Source organism: Suncus etruscus, chromosome 16, assembly GCF_024139225.1.
Source record: "Suncus etruscus isolate mSunEtr1 chromosome 16, mSunEtr1.pri.cur, whole genome shotgun sequence".
NCBI classification, from domain to species: Eukaryota; Metazoa; Chordata; class Mammalia; order Eulipotyphla; family Soricidae; genus Suncus; species Suncus etruscus.
Genome location: NC_064863.1, coordinates 51817121 through 51843959, shown reverse-complemented (window position 1 = coordinate 51843959; position 26839 = coordinate 51817121). Strand labels below are relative to the sequence as shown.

At 32.8% G+C, this 26839-nt stretch overlaps 1 protein-coding gene across 1 annotated transcript in view; it reads right to left on the bottom strand.

Moving 5' to 3' along the window:
- The window catches only part of ADGRL3 (adhesion G protein-coupled receptor L3), a 558496-nt gene that overhangs the window by 245435 nt on the left and 286222 nt on the right, over nt 1-26839 (bottom strand). The window contains exon 7 of the mRNA XM_049790056.1: nt 5749-5829. Within this exon, the coding sequence (XP_049646013.1) occupies nt 5749-5829 (81 nt within the window). The remainder of the gene's footprint in view (nt 1-5748; nt 5830-26839) is intronic.

Here is a 26839-nt window from a genome sequence, read left to right as displayed (position 1 = left end):
TTTAAATTTATTTGGAAGAATAAATGTTAGCAAATAGCTAAAGCAACCTTTAGGGAAATAAAAAGATGGGAGCCATCACTTTCCATAACTTTTAATTGTACTACAAAGCAATAATCAATAAAACAGTATGGTACTCAAATAAAGATAAACCCTCATGTCAATGAAATTGGCTTGACTGTTCAGAGATACAGACATACTATTAATCTTTGACAAATAACAAGAAACACAAGATGGAGCAAGAAAAGCCTCTTCTACAACTGATTTTGGGAAACAGGCCAGCCACATGCATAAAAGTGAACTCATAAAAGTGAACGCGCCAAAAATAGGGGAAAATAAATGAACAGACATTTCCTTAAAGAATAAATACAGATGACCAAGAGACACATTAAAAAATGCTCCCCATTACTAATAATCAGGGAAATGTAAATCAAAACAACAATGAGATATCATCTCATATCACAGAGACTGATGTACATCACAAAGAGCAAGAATAACCACTGCTGGCATGGATATGGGGAGAAAGGATTTCTCATTAACTGCTGGTGGAAATGTCATCTATTCAACCTTTCTGGGAAACAATATGGATATTTCTAAAAAAAACTGGAAATTGAGATTCCATATAATCCAACGGTACCACTAATAAAGATATAACCTTGGACCAGCAAAACACAATGTAACAATGCCCTTTGCACTCCTATGTTCATTGCAGCAATATTTATAATAGCCAGAATTTGGGAACAAACCAAATGCTCAACAACAGATGAGTAGCTAAAGAAATTGGTACATCTATACAATGGAATATAATGCAGTGGTTAAGAAAAGGAAGTCATGACACTTCCCTATACATGGATAAACATAGACTATTATGCTGAGCGAAATAAGTGAGAGAGAAGAGAGATAAACACAAAATAGTCTCATTCATCTGTGGCATTTAAGAAAATAAAATGCAGTATAGTAATAATACTGAGATGAGAGCAGGAAGGTCCAGACCATGACTTGTAGCTTACCACAAAGCGTAGTAAGCACAGTTAGAGAAATAACTAACTATATTAACAACTACCATGACAATGATAGAAAAAGAAATATCAATGCCTATTTTGAAGACAGGCAGGAGATGGGGGAGTAGGGAAATGGGGACATTAGTGGAGGGAAAGTTACACTGATGAAGAGGGTATACGTTTTATGATTAAACATAATTATGAACATGTTTGTAACCATGGTGCTTATATAAATTATTTAGTGAAAAAGAAAATTCACTAATGATTAATATTAGACTGATTAAATTAAAAGAACTGACAAAATTAAGATTATAATATATAGAAAAACTAGCATTACTTCATTTCCTTCTTTCCTTCCTTTCTTTTTTTTCTTTCTTTTTTTGGGCCATATCATGTGTTAGTACTGGCTCTATGCTCAAAATTTACTCCTGGCTGGTTCCCTGAGTAACCATATTGGTGTATAGGGGATCGAATCTGGTTCAACCATATGAAGGGAAACTTACCTAATGCATTTTATTTATAATGAAAATTTTTTGAAACCAACCCCCAAAGAAAAAAATTCAGCCAAAGAGCATGTTCCAATTAGAATACTTGAATTTCAAGAAGTATACAACTTTTCCTCAGCTTCAGGCAAGGATAGAGTTTTCCATATAAATTTCTTTTTTTTTTTTTTTTGGTTTTTGGGCCACACCCTGTGACGCTCAGGGGTTACTCCTGGCTATGCGCTCAGAAGTTGCTCCTGGCTTCTTGGGGGACCATATGGGACGCCGGGGGATCGAACCGCGGTCCGTCCTAGGCTAGCGCAGGCAAGGCAGGCACCTTACCTCCAGCACCACCGCCCGGCCCCAATAAATTTCAACCTAACTAACCTTCCTTGCCTCATTCTACCTGTAATGACTCTAAAGTAAGATATTTTGTATGTGAGTAGTGAGGAGACAAAATAAGTGAAGCAAGTAAAGGCTTATTGGTAAGGGCATGTGACCATGAGCCCTGATAAAAACTTCAATCTGCTTGTTCACAAATATTTATGTACAGACACCAAAACAGTGTTCTTGCATTTTCTATTATAATACATAATATTGGAAATATGCCTTAAAGACATGTATGGATGTTTTGCATATATAAATATATAATCAATCTTACTAAATTAGTTCTAAAATGGAAACATTTTAATAACAAAAGCCTTAAAAATAATAGTGCTTCTCACTGAAGCTATTTTTTAAAAAGTCCTGATTACTGAGACATATGGTGAGAAATTACTATAATGGTAAATGCTGATTCAGGATCTTATTTTTATTAAGTAGTTTATAGTGAGGGCTGTGACTATTTTTCTATTTATAGTGGCAGCTCTGGTTAATTACCCCGTAATGTATTGTGACATTAATGCACTTGTAAACTATTGGAATTTACACCCCTATTCAGCAATAAACTCTTTAAATTGAAGAATGCATATAGGGCCATCACAAGCATAAATTATGAAACCAAAGGCTATGGTTAAACACACTAAATTTAAAGAACAAAATCTCTTAGATTTACTTATCGGGGTTAAGTGACAACAAATTTATATACTCCAACTGCACTGAGATATTTATATAATACTTCATTCAAGATGAGTTTGTAAATTGATGCTCCATTTTCTGTAGCTACTAAGAACCTACTGGTCATAATTAAAATCTATAATATTAAAGAATAGCATATTATGCTAAAGGCAGGCACAAGTCACAAATAATTTATTGTTACATAATGATCAAAATTGAAAAATTAAGCTATATAATTAAAAGAATATATATTGACATATGTATTAAAACCAAAATTAACATCTAAAACGAACACAGACAAAAAGGGATAAAATATGAATATACATATATTTGTATATAATTATTCATAATATGTGCATATGATTATTTTTCATAATATATACACATTTACAAAGCAGATTTTTTGTTGTTGTTTGTTTTTGTTTTTGTTTTTTGGGTCACACCCGGCAGCACTCACGGGTTACTTCTGGCTCTATGCTCAGAAATCGCTCTTGGCAGGCTCGAGGAACCATATGGGATGCCAGCATTCGAAACCATCCTTCTACATGCAAGGCGAATGCCTTACTTCCATGCTATCTCTCCTGCCCCACAAAACAGATCTTTAAGTTCAAAAGTTACCAGTAATTAGCTGGTGCCATGGATACTCAAATTATCATCAGTATAAATATACAACTAAAACTTTTAGATGTTAACAAAAATTTTAAAATATTATATTCAGGTAAACATATTAGTATACTTGAGAATATATGATAAGTTAATACTTAAGCAATATATTTAAAGGAATTTTTAAGGGGGTTTGGGTCACACCCAGTGACACTCACAGGTTATTCCTGGGTTACTTCTGGCTCTGAGCTCAGAAAAAGACCCTGGCAGGCACGGGGGACGTATAGAATGCTGGGAATGAAACCACTGCCTCTTAGGGTGGCCGCATGCAAGGCAAATGCCCTACAGTTGTGCTATATTTCTGGCCCCTATTTGAAGGAATCTTATTTGTTAGACTAATAAGTTTTTATAAAAAGGTCCTGTTTATACTGTGATAACTATATTTATGCATGTTGAGTGTTTTGTTTTACATTACTTGTTTGACAAATATCTGATAATTAAAGTATTATTTACCTATTAAGCATAGTTAAGTGTATAATTTTTATAAACAATGATTCATGAAACATTAAAATAACAGTGATCTTTGTTGAAAATTAGTTTAAACACAGAAAGAATAACAATAATCATAGGTCAGTATGAAGAAGGAAAATGTGTACACCTATTTATCACATTTTCAATAAGCATGCCATCATAAAAACAAAAAATATATATAAATAATTAGCTAAGTTAATTTAAGTTAATTTAAGCTCTCAAGGTATTACTATGCAATCTCCCAAATTATCTAATCACTAGATATAAAATTCCTATTATGTAAAGAGCTAAGATTGACACAATACATATATCTAAAGAACATTAATATGCAAGGCACATTTTATGCTTTGTTTTAATATATAAATATATTTAAAATACATAATAAATATGTTGAATAATTTGATTGCTTATAATTATTAATGACAGTGTAAGGAATAATTAAGAATATTAAATGAAGGTGAAGACTTGAGTTTAAAAGTTAAGAGAAAATAAGGTTCCAGTTTATAATGTTTGTCAGCCTATACCATTTTTAATATTTGTCACTAAAATAAGTACTAAACAGTAAGAAAGTAAGGAACAGAATTTTTGGCAAAGGTATTTGGGAAATTTTTATTAATCTCGACATTAACCTAACTAAATCAAATTGTTAGGCTGTAGCACTTAAGTTGTGACTACAATTGCAAAATAAACTTGGAAATTTATAAAGATCTTTAAGGCAATGTTTTAGGGAAATAATACACAAATTAGAAATAAGACAATTGTTTCATGACTGAAACCACAGTTTGAACATAAATTAGGCAGAAATAATGTTAGAATTTAGTTGCCCAGATCAATACAGATCACCCATATTTTTACAAACATGATATTACTTAGTTTTTATTCATTTAATTTTGTAGAGTTGGCCCATGTCTGGTGATGTTCAGGGATTACTACTGGTTCTGCACTCAGGAATCATTCCTGTTTTTGCTCAGAGAATCTTTGGGGATACCTGCGATAGAACTTGGGTTTGCTGCATACAAGACAAGTCTTATTCACAGTACTATCCCTAAGAACCAATGATAGCATTTTAAAAGAAAGCTTGTATTGATTCTTAATAACAAACAATTCTTAAGGGTCTAGTTTGTATTAGATATTTGTCAGGAACTTGATACATTACTTCAGTCATTTATCTTAATAAGTTTTCCATGTTGGTATTTTATTCTTGTCTTATAGATGACTCAGAATAGTCGACAGTTGTCTTTCAGGCCCCCAGTACCCAATTTTCTCTCACCTACCACAGCAGTGAGTGCAAAGTTATGCAGAAATAGTCACATTTTATCTAGGGACTACCTAGTACTAGACTGACTTTCATATTATTGCTTATCTTAAGAGTGGAATTAAGATTTGTGAAAATGTTCAGAAAACTAAAGATAAGAAATATTTAGAGTTTTCAAATTTAAATTTATTGGCTCTAAATCCTTTCATTTAATCAATATATGTCTTTTATTATCTCTAAATTTATTCTCTTCCTTAGTCTTGCAATGACCCTTAGATATGGTTCATTTGCCTTTCATTTTGTATTCAAGACACTTAGGATTGAAGTTCCTTTATTATGAAATTGAGTCTGTTTCCAGCTTCTGGAATTGACCAAAAAAAAAAAAAAAAAACTAATTTTTACCAGCGGAACATTAGAAAACATGACAAAAGTACAGTCTTAAAAAAAAAGACAAAACTGAACTTTAGGATCTGACTACTCTTTGTTGGTAACCAGTCAAAGTAGGAAGAAATCCAGAGATAAGTGAACAATAAAAGGGAATGTCTATTTAGTAATCTCTATATCTAGAGGATTACCAACTAGTCTTCCATTCACTCAATCTTTGTAGATGCCTATCTCTTAGTGTGGGTTACAAATATTTCTCAGAACATATATTTTGTGCTTTAGTTTATGAGTAAAGGTTACATATTATGATATTTCAATTGTTTCCTGTGATCACACAGCAACACATTATTAAATAGAAATGGATTGCAACATATAACCAACTTTAAATTGTTAACTATTACCAAGTCAGGAATAGCTTTTCTTTAAAAACATAACTCACCTCTTATAGGGGGTCTTTCTAGTTCAGAATCAAGGTGAACCGGTGGAGAGATGTATGACACCTGTCCATGATGTGCCTGCCCTGTGGACACAAAAAAATGAGAGAAGATATTAAATATTATTTTAATTTTATGACAATGAAATATCACTATATTGTGTAAACTGACTTCCTGAAACATAAAGATAGCATTTTGGCCAAATATTAGATAAATAAAATAATGATTCTTAAATTGCCTTTATTAAAATATATTACAAATTAATTAAGCAGTAAAAACATTAAAGTATAAGTTATCTTTTATACATTATTAAATGAGGCATATAGGGAATTATTTATCAATTTATTCTAAATGTTTTTAAATACTCCTCTTTCATTTCTGAAACCAACTTATTGAAGATCCGTACTAATAAAAGGTCTGCATTCTTGCATAGTGTCAGATAACACCCTAAATAAGGGTCTCAAACTCGCGGTCTGCGGGCCTCAAACGGCCCTCCGTACAACATTTTGTGGCCCTGCCCTAGAGGAATCTTCTTTTGTTTTGTTTTGTTTTAGTTGTTTGGGTCACACCCCCCAATGTTCATGGCTTACTACTGACTTTGCACTCAAGGATCACCCCGACTTTGCCTCCTGTGGCCCCCAGGAAAATTGAGTTTGAGACCCCTGCCCTAAATAGATCATTCTTCAATATATTTAAGACCTAATAAAATATGTTTTCATGGTTATTTATTTCCATTATTTGAATAAAAAACTACTCCCAACTTATTTCTGTATATTTTGGGATAAAAGTTAACTAAGCTCTATATAAAATGCAGGTTAATGAATTTATTCTCTTCTCAAAACATAGGCTCACACATACTTGTTATAAACATACAGTATACTTATAAGTTTGTTTCTGTCTTACATCATATCCTAAAGTTGAACTGAGGTCACAATGCACACTGGGAAATTAAAACTACCTTTAAAACTACAATTTTTCTAGTACTCTAAGTAGCAATTGTTTGTGCAATGCTAATTCAGTAAACAATTAGGATCTTGAGGAAAGAAAGCATCATTATAGAGTCAGTTTAATTTTTAAACCAACTTTATGCAAAGAAGGTTGGGTAACGATGGAGGACCCACCACTTTCTTTCTGTAATGGGAATATGCTGTTATATTTTAAACATTTACTATAACAATTTACAGGGTTGTTAATCTCTTTTTCTAAACAAGGAAAGTTAATGACACATAGATTATGATAACAGTTAGAGTAACCTTCCCGTTTCAAGTAATATTCGACTTGTAATAGACTCTGCTGATTTCTCTTTTGAGGCACATTTCAAATAATTAATATGGCTCCCTGTTGATAGAAGCTGCTGCTACTCCCAGCATTTTTCTACCTAACAGCATACAGTGGAGAGTCTATAATATACAGAGTCCCTCATCATGGTAACTAAGAATATTGTGCATTCACTGGCTATGTTTCAGTGGAATACTAAAAACACTATTATGAAAGGAATAGAACAGTGATAGTGAACTATTAGCAGTCTAAGTTTAATAAAGCTTATTAAAAACTTCATCTTATCCTAATTATAAAAACACCTGCTATTTACCAAGGAGGCCTACTTAGCTTCAAAACATTTTTACTTTGAAAGTTTCTGTGTGTGTTTGAATCATTATCAATCAAGCAAAAAATAAGACTTGTTCATTTTACATTAGTTCAAAATAATCTCATCTTTTAAAGTAATATAGATTTCATGTCTGATAAAAGAATGATAATAACCACAAAACATGAATTATCATCTCCTGTAATACAGTCACCATTCCCATTAGGATATAAAGAGAGGTACAATGTTAGCTTATTCATATGTTTAACTGAAACAAACAAGCAAAGGAGATTAAAGAAATTGCTCCTGTGCATGAAGGTAGTAAATAATAGGTACTTTTGCTTCTAAATCAATAGTGTTTTCATCTAAATAACAAAGTTGTTGGGCTTTTTTTTCCTCAAAGAAGGTTGTAACATACTAATACCTAGAAAAATGTGTAAAGATTGTTAGTGATTAAGCTCTGTAATCTTTAAATTATTCTGAAGTATCTGACTTCAAACTGCTGTCCTTAATATTCAAGTTCAAGGAAAATTTGGTGGCATATAATATTTGCTTGTCTCATGATACACCATGAAATTTTAGAAGCACTAAACACAGACATATCCTAGGTTTTTATAAGATCACAGTCTCTCTGTCCTTAAAGGTTTTTTTTTTTTTTTTTTTTTTTTTTTAGATAAAGAGCCAGTGGAATGGGAATCAGGAATTACTAATGGTCAAGAAATGGTCTTAGTTTGCAATAATGTTTTTCATTATTTCTTCAAAAGGATAACTAGCACACTGTAGTAGACATGTAGCAAAGAAAACATCAGTGGAAGTTCAATAAGCCACTTATAGTTTTCAATGTTGTGAATGAGGGTGGTGGAAGAGATACAGCAGGAAGTCACTTGCCTTGCATGCAATCAACCCAAGTACAATTCTCAACATCCCATCTGGTCCTCAGAGCACTGTCCTGAAAGCAGAGCCAGGAGTAACCCCTAAGCATTGCCTGGTGTGGCCCCAACTCCACCCCTCAAAAAAAAATCAATGTTGTGAATGAGAATTTTAATCTACAGTATAAAACCTAGAAATTATGAATTCTGTGTTTATTGGCTGCTTTCATCAAATTTTTGAAAACATGTGTGCTTTACATTCAGAACAATATTACATTGAAGAAAGGTTCTGCATGATTCAAAATAAACCTCACAAATTCTCAAAGCTTTATACACCTCATTGAAAAATGAATGTAAATGGATACTGATACAATAAATTTCTACTAAAACTGCAAGATGACTTCCATAAAAAGTCTCAGATTTTATGGGCAATGATTTTCAGCAACAATAATATATATCAGAAAAGATAGAGAGATGAATCAAAGAGATAGCTTTACAAAGTTAGAGTACATACTGTATAGATATGACACCTCAAATTTCATCCTTTTAATCACTGACCTGACCACCATGTCTAGTATTGATAGCCCCATAGCATTATGAGGTCCAATCACTAAGCCATTAGATTAACACCATTGGCCAAAGAGCCCAGAGAGTAGCCCTGAAGCTAGTAAGCACCACTAGGGAGACCCCTCTAAAATTAAATATAACTGCTTAAAGAGATAAAGACAATGGCAAAATAACATACTATTTTAAAATACAACCAGATTGTTCTTATTAAGAAACACATGTACTCTCTGCATTAATCACAGTCTCCCCATCTTCCATTATTTTACCCTTGAATTGATTAGTTTTTGTAGATTAACTACCCTACCCAAATATATGATATACTGTTTAATTTATGCCATGGTTTCTAGAAACAAAGATAAAAGCTTGCATACTTTTCTGTGTGAATGCTTTTTTTTTCCTAATTTTTGGGGACGGATGGCAATATTGGATATTGGATATTGTTTTGCTCAGAGGCAATATCTGGCTCTGTTGTCAGGAGTGACCCTGACATTGCTGGAGACTATATGTGAAATCAGTGATTGAGCCTGGGTCAGCAGTGAATACGGCCAGCATTATTTACCTTGTCAATATCTCTGGTATCCATTGCCACTCAAATTTTAAAGTGGAAAATTATATTGATGTTTATTTTAAATTGCACTAAATAAATGTGTGAAATGATATTTATAATATTTCAATATAATTTAATAAATAGTCACTAGTTTTTTGTTTGTTTGGCGGCCATACCTGACTGTACTCAGGGCTTAACTCTTGCCTCTGTCACAGCGCAGGGATCAGTCCTGGCAAGCTCAAGGCACCATATATATGGGATGCTGGGGATTGAACATGAGTAGGACATGTGCAAGGCAAGAACCTTACTTTCTGTATTATAGCTTTGACCTTGTTCACTGAATTTCTTTTCATGGGAATAAACTACTTTTTTAAGTTTCCATAGTTCGGTTATAAAATATTTCACTGTTTAACTGTAAAATTTATTCAAATTTTACATTCTATTTTTGATTTTTGTGTCACACCTATAAACGGACTCCCAGGCTCCAAAACTAGGATCTCGCAAGATGTGGATCTAGAAGCAAACATTAATGTAAGAAATCATTCACACAGTGAAATGGTGCAAGAACAGGTTCAGAAATTTCAACACCCAGGCCAGGAATATCAGCATACAGCGCCCTGATTCTAAAAAAGAAAGCAGCTGAGTGGAGGAAGACAGATGAGTGAGCCTCTCCTTTTAGAAACCCCCACTTTTAGTTACAAGGGATACCAAGTAAAGAAAGGTTCAGTAATCCCATCACCAGATCATGCCTTAGGGTGAAGTATGAAAACTGATTAAATCAGTAATCTAACAACACCCAACTGTTCTCTAGGCTTACTCTTGGCTCTCTGCTCTGGGATTATTCCTGTCAATGATCAGGGGCCATAGGAAGTGCTGATTGAAGTAGGGTTAGATATGTGAAAGGCATGTGCTTTAACCTTGGAACTTTCTAGTCCCTGAGGTATTATTCTATTTTTCCCATTTAAATTAATTTAAGCATTTTTTTTCAGTTTTAAGAACTGAATTCTGGGCCTCCTACACATGAGACAAGCACTTCACTTCTATGTTACAACACTGATACCTCAAATTTTCTTGATAATATTCACTGATTTATAGGATTATTAATAGAATTAGCTATTGATTAAATTTAACCTTTTAACTCTTTAAAATAATACACAATGATAAAAATTTATACTTTTTGTGATCGTTGTTTTGCATATGAAATGTATTATCTGTTTAAAATTTTATAATCTATACACTTTTATATTTTATTTTTTTCGTGGATTTCAGCTTTTCAGTTTTGAAGGGTGACCAATAAGTCATGTAAAATAGGAGACAGTAAGTTCTATAAAGCATTTGCCCAAGGCACAAAGAATGATTAATAATAAATATGATAAAAACAGTTCAATTATAGGATGGATTAGTAGCACAATGATAGGGGATTTTCTGACCCAGGATGGGTGTGGGATCAATCCATGGCATTCCATATGGTCCCCTGAGTGCTGCCAGGTGTGGCCCAAAACACCAAACAACAACAAAACAAAAATAAACCCTTAGAAGTAAAACTTTAAAGATAAAGGTTTTAGATTAATTTTTAAAAGAAAAGTGATAAAATGGGTAGATAGCTCATGACTTCTCTTTATTCAGTTATAATGATACATGTATGGAAATCTCATATACACATATACTGGGTACATATATGTAACTACATATAATTAAAGTATATATAAAATATAAGTATTTATGTATAAATATATGTAATATTAAATATAAATATATATAATATAAAGTTAGTTTATCATGTATCCTGTTTTGCAGTGATTGACATAATAGTAAATTAGGTTCATCTATAAAATTGCAGTCCACTGACAGGCACTCTTCATTTCTCCTTAATCCACCTCAAGTCTAGTTAATTACTCATCTATATTTTCCTATCTACTGATTTGACTGTACTATAAACATGGTATATAAATAGGAATTACACAAAACTTGATTTTTTGTGATACATATAATTTTTTCTGATTCACCCAGGCAGTAAAAATTAATCAGTAGTTTATTTTCTTCGTCACATGATATTATTTTTTTGTTTGATTGTTTGTTTTTTTGGCCACACCCAGTGATACTCAGGGTTACTGCTGGCTCTGTGCTCAGAAATTGCTCCTGGCTTGGGGATCGAAGCGTGGTCTGTCCTAGGCTAGTGTGAGCAAGACAGAGGCCTTACTTCCTGCGCTACTTCTCCGGCCCCAGACAAATGATATTGACAGGAATTACTATATTTAATTTGTACATTTATGAGCTGATGGATATTATGATTATTTCCACTTTTTACTATTATTGTTGCTGTTAAAATATTTATTTTTGAGTCCATATTTATTTTTCTCAACTATTCAGAGAAGTAAAGAGCTGGTCAAATTTACTCTAATGTAAATTCACTGTTATCCTAATTAATATTTAGACCATTCATTTGTATTCACAGTGTATTGTAGTACTATATCATAAAAATATCTTTAGATTTTGTCGTTGTTGTTTTTGGGCCACATCGAGCTGCACTCAGGAGTTATGTCTGGTTCTGCGCTCAGAAATTGTTCCTGGCAGGTCAGGGACATCTGATGCTGGGAATGTAATTCAGGCCCATCTTCAGTTGGCCATGTGCAAGGCAAATTCCCTACCACTGTACTATTTCTTTGACTCAGAATTGAATATATTCTGAAACAATGAGCAACCATGTTGTAAAATATGGGAAAGGATCAATCTCTTTAAATGCTTAAAAAATATGAAAAGCTAAAACAGAGAGTTTGTGTTGAGAATTTATTTAGTTCAATAATTCATCCATACTAAAAGAGTAGAAAGAGTATTCAGGTAAAAAAAAATAGTTCATATTCCGAAATGCAAATGTAGACCATCCTTTAGGCAATATACCAAAGATGCAGAAGTTTCAAGATTCGAGTAAATTTTGTGGTTATAAAAACCCAAAAGACATTATGGATTTTGGAAAACCTATTACTTTTCTACCATCAATTTCCTTTTCAACTTTCATTTTATTTCTATGTCACTGAGGAATCTTGTGCAATTTCTAGTAAAGTTTAAATATTGAAGAAACTTTAATAGGATTAGGTACAGACAAAAATATTTTCTCTCTTGTCAATACTTTACTTGACATTAGGACAGACATATTTTTAGAACCATAGAATATACAGGGGAAATACATTTTATACATATAGTCACAAACACATACTCTAGAAAGAGAGATTAAACGCCATGAGAAACTAATGACTTTAAAAAATCAGAACAAGGTGGTAGCTGTCATGATCGATGTCAGAGGACAATTTGAAGATGATTCTTTCCCCTTTGCCTGCTAAAAAACAGATATCAGATCCCTAGCCTTTACACTTGCCTTAAAACCCATTATTTCCAGGTGTGTACGGCCTGAATTTTCATTTGTATTGATTCAAAAAGATTCCAAATTACTTACTGGTAAAGCAGGCACTTTTTTCTTCAAAAGGTTATAGCCACATATAAAAGGCAATTATTATAGCAATAGTATCATGTTTGGGAACAGAACACTCTGTATTGGTCCTTGGAACTGCTACTTTCTTTTTCTTTCGGTTTTTGGGTCGCACCCGGCAGCACTCAATGGTTATTCTTAGCTCTATGCTCAGAAATCGCTCCTGGCAGATTCGGGCGACCATATGGGATGCCGGGATTCGAACATTGCCCTTCTGCATGCAAGGCAAGTGCCCTACCTCCATGCTATCTCTCTGGCCCTGGAACTTGCTACTTTTTAACTATTAACCACATATGACTAGCCAGCAAACATCAAGATAGTTAACTCCTATGTGCCTCAATCCTTCATATGTACAGAATAGTGGGAAGTATAATAATAATAATAATAATAATAATAATAATAATAATAATAATAATAATAATAATGGCAGTATAAGGATGTTTTTAATATTTATGAGTTTACACACATATATGATTGCATTTCTAGATGTTAGGCATTTGTATCAACAAAACACATTTATGATATTGCCAGTAAGCAATATTAATATAAAAATCAATTATTTTTATACAATGTATATGCTATAGGTTAGAGAAGTAAATGGGGATTGGCTAAGGAGAATTTGTACTTGGGGAAAAATGTTGCAGTTTTAAATAAGATGTTCAGAGAAAGTCTAATTTAATTCAATTGAGGATTCAAGACAAAATGTATTTGATTTTTATAAAAACAACAAATAAAATTATAGATAAGGGCCCAGATCTAAGTTTAGCTATTAAGAATAAAAGAATGATTGTGTTTGGGTTTCAGTCATGTAAAGAACACCACCCATCACCAGTGCAACATTCCCAATGTCCCAAGTCTCCTCCTCCCCACCCGACCCCCGCCTGTACTCTAAAAGGCTCTCCATTTCCCTCATACATTCTCATTATTAGGAAAGTTCAAAATGTAGTTATTTCTCTAACTAAACTCATCACTCTTTGTGGTGAGCTTCCTGTGGTGAGCTGGAACTTCCAAAAAAAAAAAAAAAAGAAAATATAAACTACCACCACATTTTCAAACTGGTTCAGGTAAATTATGAATAATTTTCTTAGTGTTCTTGACTAGTGCATCTTTATCAATAGATCTGATCTTTTCGTTTTTATTAGTTAATTAATCATTGAACTTTAATTTCTGTCAAGCTCTGCTTTGGGTATTTTATTGCATAATTTCACACATTCATATTGCAGTCCTATTATTATAAAGGAATAAATAAAAGAAGGAACTGAAGTCCTGAGAGGTTTAAAAAAAAATAAAAGTATGTTTTTCACTTCTTTCATTCACACCTATATTCATTGCAGAGCTATTTACAACACCCAGACTCTGGAAACAACCAAGATACCCTTCAACAGGTGAATGACTAAACTGTGGTACATATAGACATTAGAATATTATGCAGCTGTCAGAAAAGATGAAGTCATGAAATTTTCCTATAAATGGAATCTATTATGCTGAGTGAAATAAGTCAGAGGTAGAGAGATAGATATAGAATAATCTCACTTATCTATGGGTTTTAAGAAAACTTAAAGACATTACTGTGATAAGGCCCAGAGACAATAGAAGGGCTGGAAGGACAGGCTCACAATTTGAAGGTCACCACAAAGAGTGGTGAATGCTGTTATGGAAATAACTACACTAACAACTATCATGACAATGTTAAAGAATGAGAGAAGTAGTAGGGGTGGGGGGTGAGGGGGGCATTGGTGGTGGGAATGTTGCACTGGTGAAGGGGGGTATTCTGTTTATGACTGAAACCCAACTACGAACCTGCTTGTAATCATGGTGTCTAAATAAAATTTATATTAAAAAAAGGAAAAAAGAATAAAAGAATGAAATTCATTATTATCAGATCATTTTTTAAGACAGTTTTTTCTGTTCCTCATACTTGCAGACAGAATATCACAAATTGCCTGTGAATAAAGCAGACACCGCATCTCAATATGTAGTTAGAAAAATGAACACAACTTCCTTCCTAAAATAAAAACACATTTTACTACCATAAAGTCTCCACTCTTTTGTCTAGTTACACTTTCAACTCAAATTTCCATCATTATCTCTATAGTGGTGTAAACAATCTTAAATGCATACCCTTGAGGCAAATTTTATGGCTTCTTTTGTTTGTTTACTCTAAAATTTCAACTGCTGATCTTGATTGTGTCTTCTAGACATATGATATTTCCCCTTTTGAAAAACAACAACTGCATTAAGCTTTTTTTGGTCCCAACAGTTTTACAATATTATCTTTTCCTTTTATAACACTTAGGATGAAAGTAAGTCACATAGTGTATCAACTATATCATTCAGCCACACTATGATATTGATTCCATATGGAACAAAGGATTCTATATGAAACTATATTTAAAATGGCAGTTATAATTTTTCTAGGCATGTTACATATTCCAAAATATCAAATATTTAAATATCTTCCAAAATTAATTTGAATTTCTCACTTAAAATAATAACTACTGATAAAAACAATACAAATGATCAATGATCTATCTGTGCTGATAAAAAATTGGGTATGACCTAGAATTATAACCTAGAATTGGCTTTTTTGTTCACAGATTTCAGTCTATCTTTATAATCATTTGGCATTTATAAAGTCAGCTTTCAAGTGAAGATATAACCAATCAAAAGTAATCATCAAGAAAGGAGCTATAATGTTGCCAACTTGATAGGTATCTTTTCTATTTTGGTATCCTTTCAACTCCTCAAATTATTACTCATATTTACTTTCAGTGAATTTAGTAAAACAACAAGTAGCAGAAAAACAGCTACAGCTTTACTTATTGAGGCTATAAAGTCATTGATGGAGGTACAAAGGTCACTGATGGACTTTTCCTTAGTGAATATTATTTGCCATAGGAAAAACAGATGAAGTGATTTGAAGCAAAAGTAACTTTCATATTGGTGTGTGTATTTTATTCAGACTTCATTCTTTACTCCCTTTAATAAACTATACAACTACAATAAACTAGTAAAATTATGTTGATAAGGTAGACAAAGCTATGCATAGCATGTACCTAATTGAGGTAAGCAAATGGCTAAAGAACAGTACCAGGAGAAAGTTGAGTTTAAGGAATCACAAGTAGACCAACAAACAACTAGGGGAAAGCTGAGAAAAAGAAGGAAACAATAAACAGATACTGAGAGATCATATGAATAATAGAGAGATGGGACAGGAAACCACATGTGGTGTTGGATAAAAAATATAATGAAAATGGATGAGAACTTTTTTTTAGAAATATACAAAAATCACCATGCCTATTATCTACCAGTCTGAAACAGTGATTTCAGGGACTTGATTGTTTCATCTCCTTTGTTCTACGTCGCTTTCCTATCCCAGAATATTTTAAAGCACATCCCATATATAATGTAATTTTCACCTATCCTTTATTTGAGTATGTGTCTATCTATGAGTTCTTTTAAAGAAGTAACAGAGGCTGGAGAGCGAATACAAAGATTAAGGCACTTGGCTTGGTTAGATCTTCACACCTGCATAAAGTTTTTTCAAGCAATACTTAAAGCAACCTTTGAACACATAGTCCCTAAGCACCCACCAATGGTTCACTAACTCCTAAGATTATTAAATAAAAAGCATATGCAATTATGACATAGAAATTTTACAAGATTCTCAAAAATGATTTTAAAAAACGTAAATGCCACAAATCAGCAATTTTAAAAGAAATGAAACCTTTTAGGCTATAAAATATGTTGCTTGGACTAAAAATGTGTTGCATTGAGGAATAATACTTCATATGCATGATGGATTTCTGATACTCAAAAAAGCATGAGAGGTATTTTATAAAATACAAATGCTTCTATTTGATAAGCATAAGAGTACTTGGGAGATAATGATAAACATTGAACTAGGGAAGCACAACTTAAAAAATTATTCCACAATGTCTTAGAATCTATTATAGCAAACAGACAAATGCTAAGAAATAAAAAAAATCAGATCACTGGTGTTTTCTGCATTGATAGTTTTTTAAAAATAGTCCTTCACAAGTAAACAAAAATAAATACATTAAAAACTGAAGATCAATAACTAAAATGGATATTTTCTAATACATTTTAATGAGATGCACCATGGGGTGAAATAGTTTCCTATTTTTAAAAATCAGTAAGGTTAAGTGTGTTTTCAAAGCTTACACAATGTTATTTGTGGGAATGAGGTTCCTAATCCAGAAACTATGCTCTTACTATATAGCATACTGCCCCCATATTCTATAAATATACTCGTTAATTTGAGAAAAGATAAATAATATACTATAATTTCTGAAATATTAGAATTCTTTAGTTCTCCATTTTAAGACTATTGAAAATGAAATGTTTGCATTAATAAAAGACTAAGTCACAAAATAATCAGGAGTCTAAAATTACTCTTTTCAGACAATGTACAGAATATTATGTTCTATTTTAAAAAGGGGTTAGTATATTAATTTTTTCTTGCAGTATTATTTTAATGGATATCTTAAATAGGGCTAGGATTCAGTCATCCAAATCTCTTTGAGTAGTTTTGATTTATAAAATACAGAAAAATACTTTTAGGTGCTCACAAACTTGTCTTTAGCAGTCACACTCCTGATTTCTATGGTAGTAGAAGTTCCTAGATAACAGTGCCACTAGGATAGCTCATGGAGTATGGGGTGATCCTGATGATCAAACCTGCCACCTAGTTCTTTCAGGGGTGCTATTTTGAGCTACCCCTGTACCCTCATCTTTGTTATTAATCAAGATTGTACTGAGTTAATATTTTGCATATAGTAAACTAGGAAGAAACTATATTCTTACTGAAGTGATTAATAATTGGCTATAACATTGAGGACATAAATATTTCAAATGAGAAATTATGATAAGCAAACTTTGCATAGTAAAAATTAGGCTGATGAGGCAAATCTGGGCAGCAGTACTCTGACCTGAGCTGAAGCTTCATAAATAGGGGTCAATAATTCCAGTAGGTTAACTAACACAACACAGGCTCTCTTGATTGCCAGAGCAATTATAATTTAGGAAATAAAATTCTAAAGTATTTGCTTAGAGGTTGTAGTAGGTAATTATGGTCATGAGATCAACTACATCTTAAGGGAAGTGTATGTATACTTTACATTTCTGAAATTGTGATCATTTGTTCCAGTCCTGATGGAAAAAGCTAGCATGCAACCCTGACAATTGATGTTTATGTTCATTCTAGAAGATTATATTTTTATTAAATGAGTGAATTACTTGTATAGCTAATGTATGTTCCTTATAGCTAATGCATGTTCATGTTCAATAGGGACAGCAGATAATAATCAGATGTCAAGCTGAACTATGGCACATAATTTAGAATTATATTTAAAAAATAAAAATGAAATGTCATTAAAAATAATTACATTTAAAACACATATAATCACATATATATTTTATTTGAATTATTGTATGGTAAAAGTGTACTGACATGTACTAATAATATTCAGCACTTCAACTATAAAAAAGTAGTGTTAGATGTTTAATCATAACCTAGTAATCCAGATAGATACTTCTGTAATACTAAACATAACATACCATGCCCAATGTGTCATGATGCCGATCATTCATGAACAGTGTTTTCATGAGAAACAATGACATAATTTATAAGGCACTATTGTAAGAGGATAGTTGACAATAAATGATATTCATAAATATATGGATTTGGTTAATTAGACCCAACAAAATAAATAAAAAGAAATCAATGATCTGTTTAGAATTCATCTAATTCAACTGCTATATTGTTAAACATGGAAAAAGAGGCCCAGAGAAAAATATATTTGCTTAAATCCATCTACTTCCCAAGGACAGAACAGATAAAAGATATTAGTCAAATGACTCCTAGTTATGTGACTATTTTTAAATCTATAATACTGTTTTTATTTTTACTATTTTATTATTAAGACTCAATTTATTGTGTGTGTTTTATTTGATTGTTTTTAGCTCACACCAGCAGTGCAGATTTTATTACCTCTAATCTCAGAAATCACTGCTGGCAACTCAGCAACCATAAGAGATGTGTAGAGAATTGAACTCAGGTGGATAGCAAGCAAGGCACATTCCCTATGTATAGCTCTGTCCTTAAGACTAATTTCATTCAGAGTAGTTTGAAGTTCACACACACAATTAGGAGCAGGTAGAGATAAACCGCATGCCTCCTACACTCACACACGTCTTCTGCTATCAAGGTTTTCAGCTTTGTGTTGCATTTATTATAATTGATGATAGCTTCATTAACACTTTATACTTAGCAAAAGTTATTAACTTACATTAGAGATCACTTTTAGTATTAAAGGTTCTATGAATTTTAATAAATGTAAACCAACATGTAAACATTATTATAGTATAAGCAGAGTAGATTTTATCCTTTATCAATATATGGTTGAAAGATTTAGGTTCACTTACACTCAGTCTTTTTCTACCAAGTAAGTCCTAAATATTTATGGATTCCACCAAGATAATATATCAGTTGACTCCACAAATGAGGGATCAGTTACACAGAGGGGGTAATATGTGGATTTGTAAAGCATGTCAAAAGCCTCTCTTCTTCAAAGATCAAGTTGATTTTCATTGCACTTTATTAGTTCTCTGTGATCTGCCCATTAACCACTGACTCTCTTTCTGATATTTTAAAAAATTCAGATACAAATTAGAGAAAGTTATTTGACCAGCTAAGCAGGGCTAGTTATGCTGCAATATAAGAATACAAAATTGTTGTTGTGTTGTTACTTAATTCTACACACTAGAAGTACTCAGTGCTCACTAATTGAAGTACTTGAGTGCTAGTGGTAATGAAATAGAATTTAGAATCTTGGTGCTTAAATAAAGATTAATATAAAAAAAGAATTTGGACTTTCTTCTGACAGACATGTGTTCCATCCCACTGAGCTATCTGTACAGTCCAGGGGACAAATTATTAATGAATAGGAGAGATAGAGTCTAACCATAAAAGTTGTTACCTGACCATTGGTTAGCAATACTCAGGTATAACTTAGCATGTTATATATTTATTAGACCCTCCACATTTAGAACCAGTGTTCCAGTGTAATCTTTCCATCAGTAGACTATCAATCCATCCTTACTCCTGGCACTCCTTATTCCTTAAGATGAAAACATATTTTCATGCTTTACATTCAGTGTGTTAATTTTTTTTGCCAGGTTAGGTAGGTTTAGTTATTTATAATACACACAGACAAGTGAAATGTAATTAGCTTGATTTATTATTGATTATTTTGATTATTTTGATTTTGAGCCAACCCAACTGTGCAAGGCTTATTCCTAACCTGAGCTCAGAGATTACTCTGGAAAACTCAGGGAACCATATGGGAGGCTGGTGATCCATCCAGGTTAGCTGTGTGCAAGACAAACACACCATCACTCTGGTCTCTAGAAATTATTTTTAGCTTCTTATTTCACTAACCTAATCACATTAATTTCCATCTATTATATCCTATCAGAAATAATTTGATTATTTTAATTATATAATATGTGCATATATTGTATGTACACATATATGTATGTGAATATATTCACATGTATGTATATATACATACATATAATAGAGTGTGTATGTATGTATAGCACATATATTGTCATCTATAGATTGAAACCATGTTTTGTCTATTTTGCACAAGGTTTTTTGAAAATATTTGTGAAGTGTAATTTTGTTTTTATTTTTGTTTTCGTTTTTTGTTTTTTATTTTTGTTTTGATTCTTGGTTTTTGGGCCACACTCTCTATGCTCTCAAAAATTGCTCCTGGCTTGGGTGACCATATGGGACACTGAGGGATCAAATCACGGTCTGTCCTAGATTACCACATAAAAGGCAGATGCCCTACCACTTGTGCCACCACTCCAGCCCCGAATTTTAATTTATGTTTTTAGGAGCCAGAGAGATAGTTCAGTGGGTAGGGCATATATATTGCACGTGGCATACCTGAATTAAATCCCTCCAACCTCATAAGGTTCCCTGAGCTTGGCCAGGAGTGATCCCTGAACACAAAGCCAGAAGTAAGTCCTGATGCTGTTAGCTCTGGAGCTCCCACCAAAACAAAAATTCAGTTTTTAATATTCTTCCTAAAATTCCTTGCCTAGGAAGGGAATAGCTGAATTGCAAGATATTTTCATTTTTATCTTTTCCTACATAATTTTTCTGTTGCTAATTCATTTAAGTTTTGTACTTGCATTAGTTGCTTATTAATATTCAGACCGTCATTATTTTAAAAATAGTTTAACACATATTTTGTGCAGAACTTTGGTAATATGGTACATATGATTTTTAGTGTTATATATCTTTGTCAAGAATGAGTTATTCTAATATAAATTTTAAAATAAATCATCAAACAGTTAGTATGTGCTATAATATTTATTCTAAACTTGAGAAAGTTTCATAAAGTATCAAATCAACAGAAATTTTAACAAAATTAAGGTCAGTTATCTATTTGGACAGTATATTATACATGTCTACTACAAGATTGAAACCAGAGAATGGAAAGAAATAAGTAGACTGATCTGAGAATCAGACAAGAGTTTAAAAATATGGGTTTTAATTTTGTTTTTTCTTTCTAAGGTTTCCAGACCCAATGCAAATATATATATATATGACTTCCAGAAGGTGATCAGTATATTCTTGCTATTATGTTTGACTAAAATAAAGTGAAAAATAGTCTTGTTAGTTAATACATAACATATTTTCGATGATTCAAGGAAGACTGACAGAAGAATTAGCACTAAACAAATGCTATAACTCTACAAGATTCAAGTCATTTGTTAGTTTTCCATATCATTTCCATATCATTGCATATCATTTTTTCATATCATATTCTAAAATGTGCTTTAGTAGAGTATAAAGTGCTCTAAGAGAGAGGGGGAAATGCAGTGTCTTCCATGTATTTTTATTTGTAAAAAAAACTATATTGAATTTTTGAGTTTGTATTTTATACTTTAATTCACACACAAAAGTTAAAATTGGAGATATGAGGGATTGGAGAAATAGCACAGCGTAGGGTGTTTGTCTTGCATGCAGCCAACCTGGGACAAACAAGATTCTTTTTTTTTTTTTTTTTGTGGTTTTTGGGTCACACCCGGCAGTGCTCAGGGGTTACTTCTGGCTCCATGCTCAGAAATTGCTCCTGGCAGGCACAGGGGACCATATGGGACGCCGGGGTTTGAACCGATGACCTTCTGCATGAAAGGCAAACGCCCTACCTCCATGCTATCTCTCCGGCCCCGACAAACAAGATTCTAATCACAGCATCCCATATAGTCCCCTGAGCCTGCCCGGAGTGATTTCTGAATGCAGAGTCAGGAGTAACCCCTGAGTGCAGCTGCTGCGTGTGGCCCAACCCTTCCCTCCAAATACTACTTTTTGGAAGTATAGTAAGTGTTCTTGGACCACCTGCTAGTGAACCCAGGAATAATCTCTGAAGGATGTGCCAGGATTAAGCTCTGAGCACCACAGAATGTGGCAAAAAACAAAATCCAAAGTTAAAATAGTTGCCAGTGATTTATATTAAATTGATACGCAGCATACTTTTTATATATGTGGGGCCCTGGATTCAATTTTTGTCATCCTATATTCCCAGGAGCTGTGAAGATAGCTCAAAGAACTACAATGCACATCTTGCATACATAAGAGTCAATCTGTGACACATGCATAGCCTGCCTAGCTTTGATATGAGTAACCATGGCTGAACCCAGCACTTCTTGGCCTGACAATTGAAGCATCAGACTCAAGCTGCCTGGCTTAGTATGCCAGAGTGACTTCAGAGCAACCAGGGAATCCTGAGAAAACCCCCTTCAAATAATAATAAAATAATAATAATAATAATAATAATTTAAACTTTTAAACATTTCTCCTGTTATATCTTATTCTAAGAAAACAAAAAGGGGACATACATATATATATATATATATATTTCTATTAAAATTGTATAAGACATGAAATTTTGTATTCTCCAGAAATTATATATGGCTTGCAAAAAAAGGACAGTAGCAAGTCAGCAAGTATATTCTCATTTATTTCCAAAGATGTATCTATATACACTCTTTGGCTACCCTTAAGTATTACAATGTTGTTTTTTTTTATATAAAATTTACTAGGGTTATAAAAAGATAAAACTACCTTTCTACATCTCTATCCTACCTTTATTGGAAGAGGAATCTAATATATATATATATATTTTTTTTTAATTGTATTTAGGTCACTTGAGATAGCAACCCTCTTCATGTTAAAGCAAAGCACTGCAATTTATATGTCTTCTCCTTTGTAGTAGGATCCACTTGAGTTCTTAGATATTGAGTGAACTAATGAATTTCTGCTCAAAATTCACAGAACTGTCAGAAAAATATTAAATTAATGTTAATATTTTGATTATTCAATTTAAACAAAGGAACTATCAAAGTACTAGAATCAGTTCTTTTAAACACTCCATGACATTGAGATTAAAGGCATCTTCAAGGAAGAAACAGCACTCTCCAAACAAGTGGAAACGAGGTAAACAGATGGGAATATATTCAGCTGAGAAACTTCTACAACTCAAAGGAAATAGTGCCCAGGATACAAGAGCCACCCACTGAGTGGGAGAAACTATTCACCCACTACTCATCAGATAAGGGGCTATTATCCAAAATATACAAGGCACTGACAGAACTTTACAAGAATAAAATATCTAAACTCATCAAAAAAATGGGGAGAAGAAATGGACACTTTGATAAAGAAGAAATACAAATGGCCAAAAGGCACATGAAAAAATTTCCACATCACTAATCATCATGGAGATGCAAATCAAAACAACTATGAGGTACCATCTCATGACACAGAGATAGGCGCATATCACAAAGAATGAGAATAAGCAGTGATGGCGGGGGGTGTGGAGAGAAAGGAACTCTTATCCACTGCTGGTGGAAATGCCGTCTAGTCCAACCTTTATAAAAAGTGATATGGAGATTCTCCAAAAACTGGAAATTGAGCTCCCATATTATCCAGCTATACCAGTCCTAGGGATATACCCTAGGAACACAAAAATACAATAAAAAAATCCTTTCCTCGCATCTATATTCATTGCAGCACTATTTACAATAGTCAGACTCTGGAAACAACCAAGATGCCCTTCAACAGATGAATGACTAAAGAAACTGTGGTACGTATACACAATGGAATATTATGCAGAGATGAAGTCATGAAATTTCCTATACATGGATGTATATGGAATTTATTATGCTGAGTGAAATAATTTAGAGAGGGAGAGATAAACATAGAATAGTCTCACTCAATTATGGGTTTTAAGAAAAATAAAAGACATGTTTGCAATAATTCTCAGAGACAAAAAGAGGAGAGAGCTGGAAGGTCCAACTCATGACATGAAGCTCACCACAAAGAGTGGTGAGTGCATTTAGAGAAATAACTACACTGAGAACTATCATACAATGTGATGAGGGAAGTAGAAAGCCTGTCTAGAGTACAGGTGAGGGTGGGATGGGGAGGAGAGAGATTTGGGACTTTGGTGATGGGAATGTTGCACTGGTGAAGGGGGGTGTTCTTTACATGACTGAAATGCAAGTACAATCATATTTGTAATCAGTTGTTTAAATAAAAACATTAATAAAATAACTTCCAAATGTAGCTAGCATAACTTGTTTAACTGATAAATTTTCTATTTAAAATTTTCATAATTTTTTATTTATGACTACCTTCCCAGTATGTTCATTCTTACAGAAAATTCTATGTTGAGATAATATCTCAAGCCAATGAGGCACATGCCAATTTTCTGAATGCAGATTAATCCAGGGGGGTGGTTATTTAGTTATTTAAAACTTATTGGTGTAGTAAATCTTTGACTCAAACAAATAATATAACCTTAAATAAGGAGAGATTACTTTATTTTGACAAGCTCTAAAAGCTTTTGTTAAAAACAGAATTAACATCTTTAAACATAATTTAAAAGTGATTTATACCATAAAGAAAAGATCAAAATTATGTGTTTAGGAAAAGGACTATTGTGCATAAAAAGTGATATCAGAATTATTATAAAGGAAAGCTAGTAAGTGCAAATTTGCTTCTAGAATGACACAAGCCAGCAGCAATTCAAAAAGAATAGACCTGGGTATTCACAACAAAGAGACTTGTTCCCTAGAGTATAGAGCCAGAAAGCTGTCCTGCTGTGCTTATGTTTTTTTTAAGTTCTACTTCAAAGTCTATCAGAATACGCTAAGAAAAACACAACATGTTAAGTTTTCTTGTCTTCCCAGCTGAGAGATCAGAAAACATCTTGTATTTCTAACTTGAAAATAGAACTTGTAATGTGTGTTAAAGTTATCAGAAGCAAGGGTTCATACGTGGATCACAATCAAATGCTAGCACCTTTACTTTACACATGGAAAGGTTCAAGAATGAATAGTAGCAGACTAATGATGGCATAAATTATATCAGTGATGTTTGACAATATAGTTCTCAGAGAAAAGTCAATCCTTATATGATACTATGAAATGACGTCCGTGAGACATTTAAATTATCAAATGTGGATTTTTTTATATTAATAAAGACAGATATATAGAAGCTTTTAAATGAGATCATTAGAAATAAAAGGTATTAGTAGCTGGAGCAGCAGCGCAAGCGGTAAGGGGTCTGTCTGTCTTGCCCGCACTAGCCTAAGAGGGATTGTGGTTCACTTCCTACGCGTCCCATATGGTCCCCAATCAAGGAGCGATTTCTGAGCATATAGGCAGGAGTAAGTCCCTAATAGTCACCGGGTGTGGCCACTAAACAAAACAAAAAAGAAATAAAGGTACTAAAAAAGCTAAGTGTTCTTCAATTGATTTCAGAGAATGGTAGAATAGATTTATCGTAGGTCCAATATTTAAGGACACTACTTAGGTTATAACTAGTTAGGCAATTAAATGAGGCAACAATAGATCTGACAGATAGATATGGTTATGTGAGTATGTATGAGTGTGAGAAATGAACCATTCCTTTAAAGAGACACAGATTTTCTATAATTAAGTCAGATTTCTGCTTCCTTTTCATCACTCTATACAATCTGTGAACAGATCATTCAGGAAGACAGCTGAGCAGGACATGCAGCATTTTATATTAGCTGTCTGTGATATGTATGAACAAAATATATAAATACAGACAAGTTTGTGAAAAGGAAATGCATGCATGCATAGGTTTAAAAATGGAATTAGTATGGCCAAAGCATAATAAGGCCATAGTGGCACATGACACATTAAGCAATAAGTGATTATAGATATTCACCTAGGATTATGATAGTGGATTTTTCCACCTAACCTTTTTTCAATGGACTCTAAATTATATCACTGTATAGAATGAAACTGCCTGTAGTGAAATTTTGATGGCTCCCTTCTGTGTGCTAAAATGCTGTCAGCTAAAAAATCCAAATTCTTGGTAAAAATTTGTTCATTTTTGACAGATTTAGTCTACTTTTATGCTTACAGCCTTAATCAAAGAAATTGGGGGAAGTTAGAATTTAGTGATACACTCAAAGAATAAGAAGAACTATTAATATAATTTGGAGGCACTACATTTTTATTATAGTTTCTGCAAAAAGTGAGCAATGTCATAAAACTGAAAACATTTATAAAGTAACAGTATAGAATATGATTGATTTAAGGTACTGTATACTGTATTTTAATAGAAACATTCTTTTATAGTTGTGCCACATTACTTGCAAGTTTTATATCTTTTTCTTTAAGAGGCTGATAAGTTATTTTCTCTTTCTAAAAGAGCCATTTCATTTTTGTAACTTAACATAAGATTAAGTGAATCACTTGGCTCCTATTACAACTCCCGGTTTGGTGAAAAATTTACATATTATAGTTTTAATATTTTTCTTTTTGACTTTAAGAAAACAGCATCTGATAATATTTTAGTTTGTCTTCAGTGAGAATAATGTGTTTTTTCTTATTAATAAAATGTTTTTATTTTAAGAACGGAAGCAAGGAGGTAATACTCAGAGAACAGTTTTATTAAAAATAAGTATGA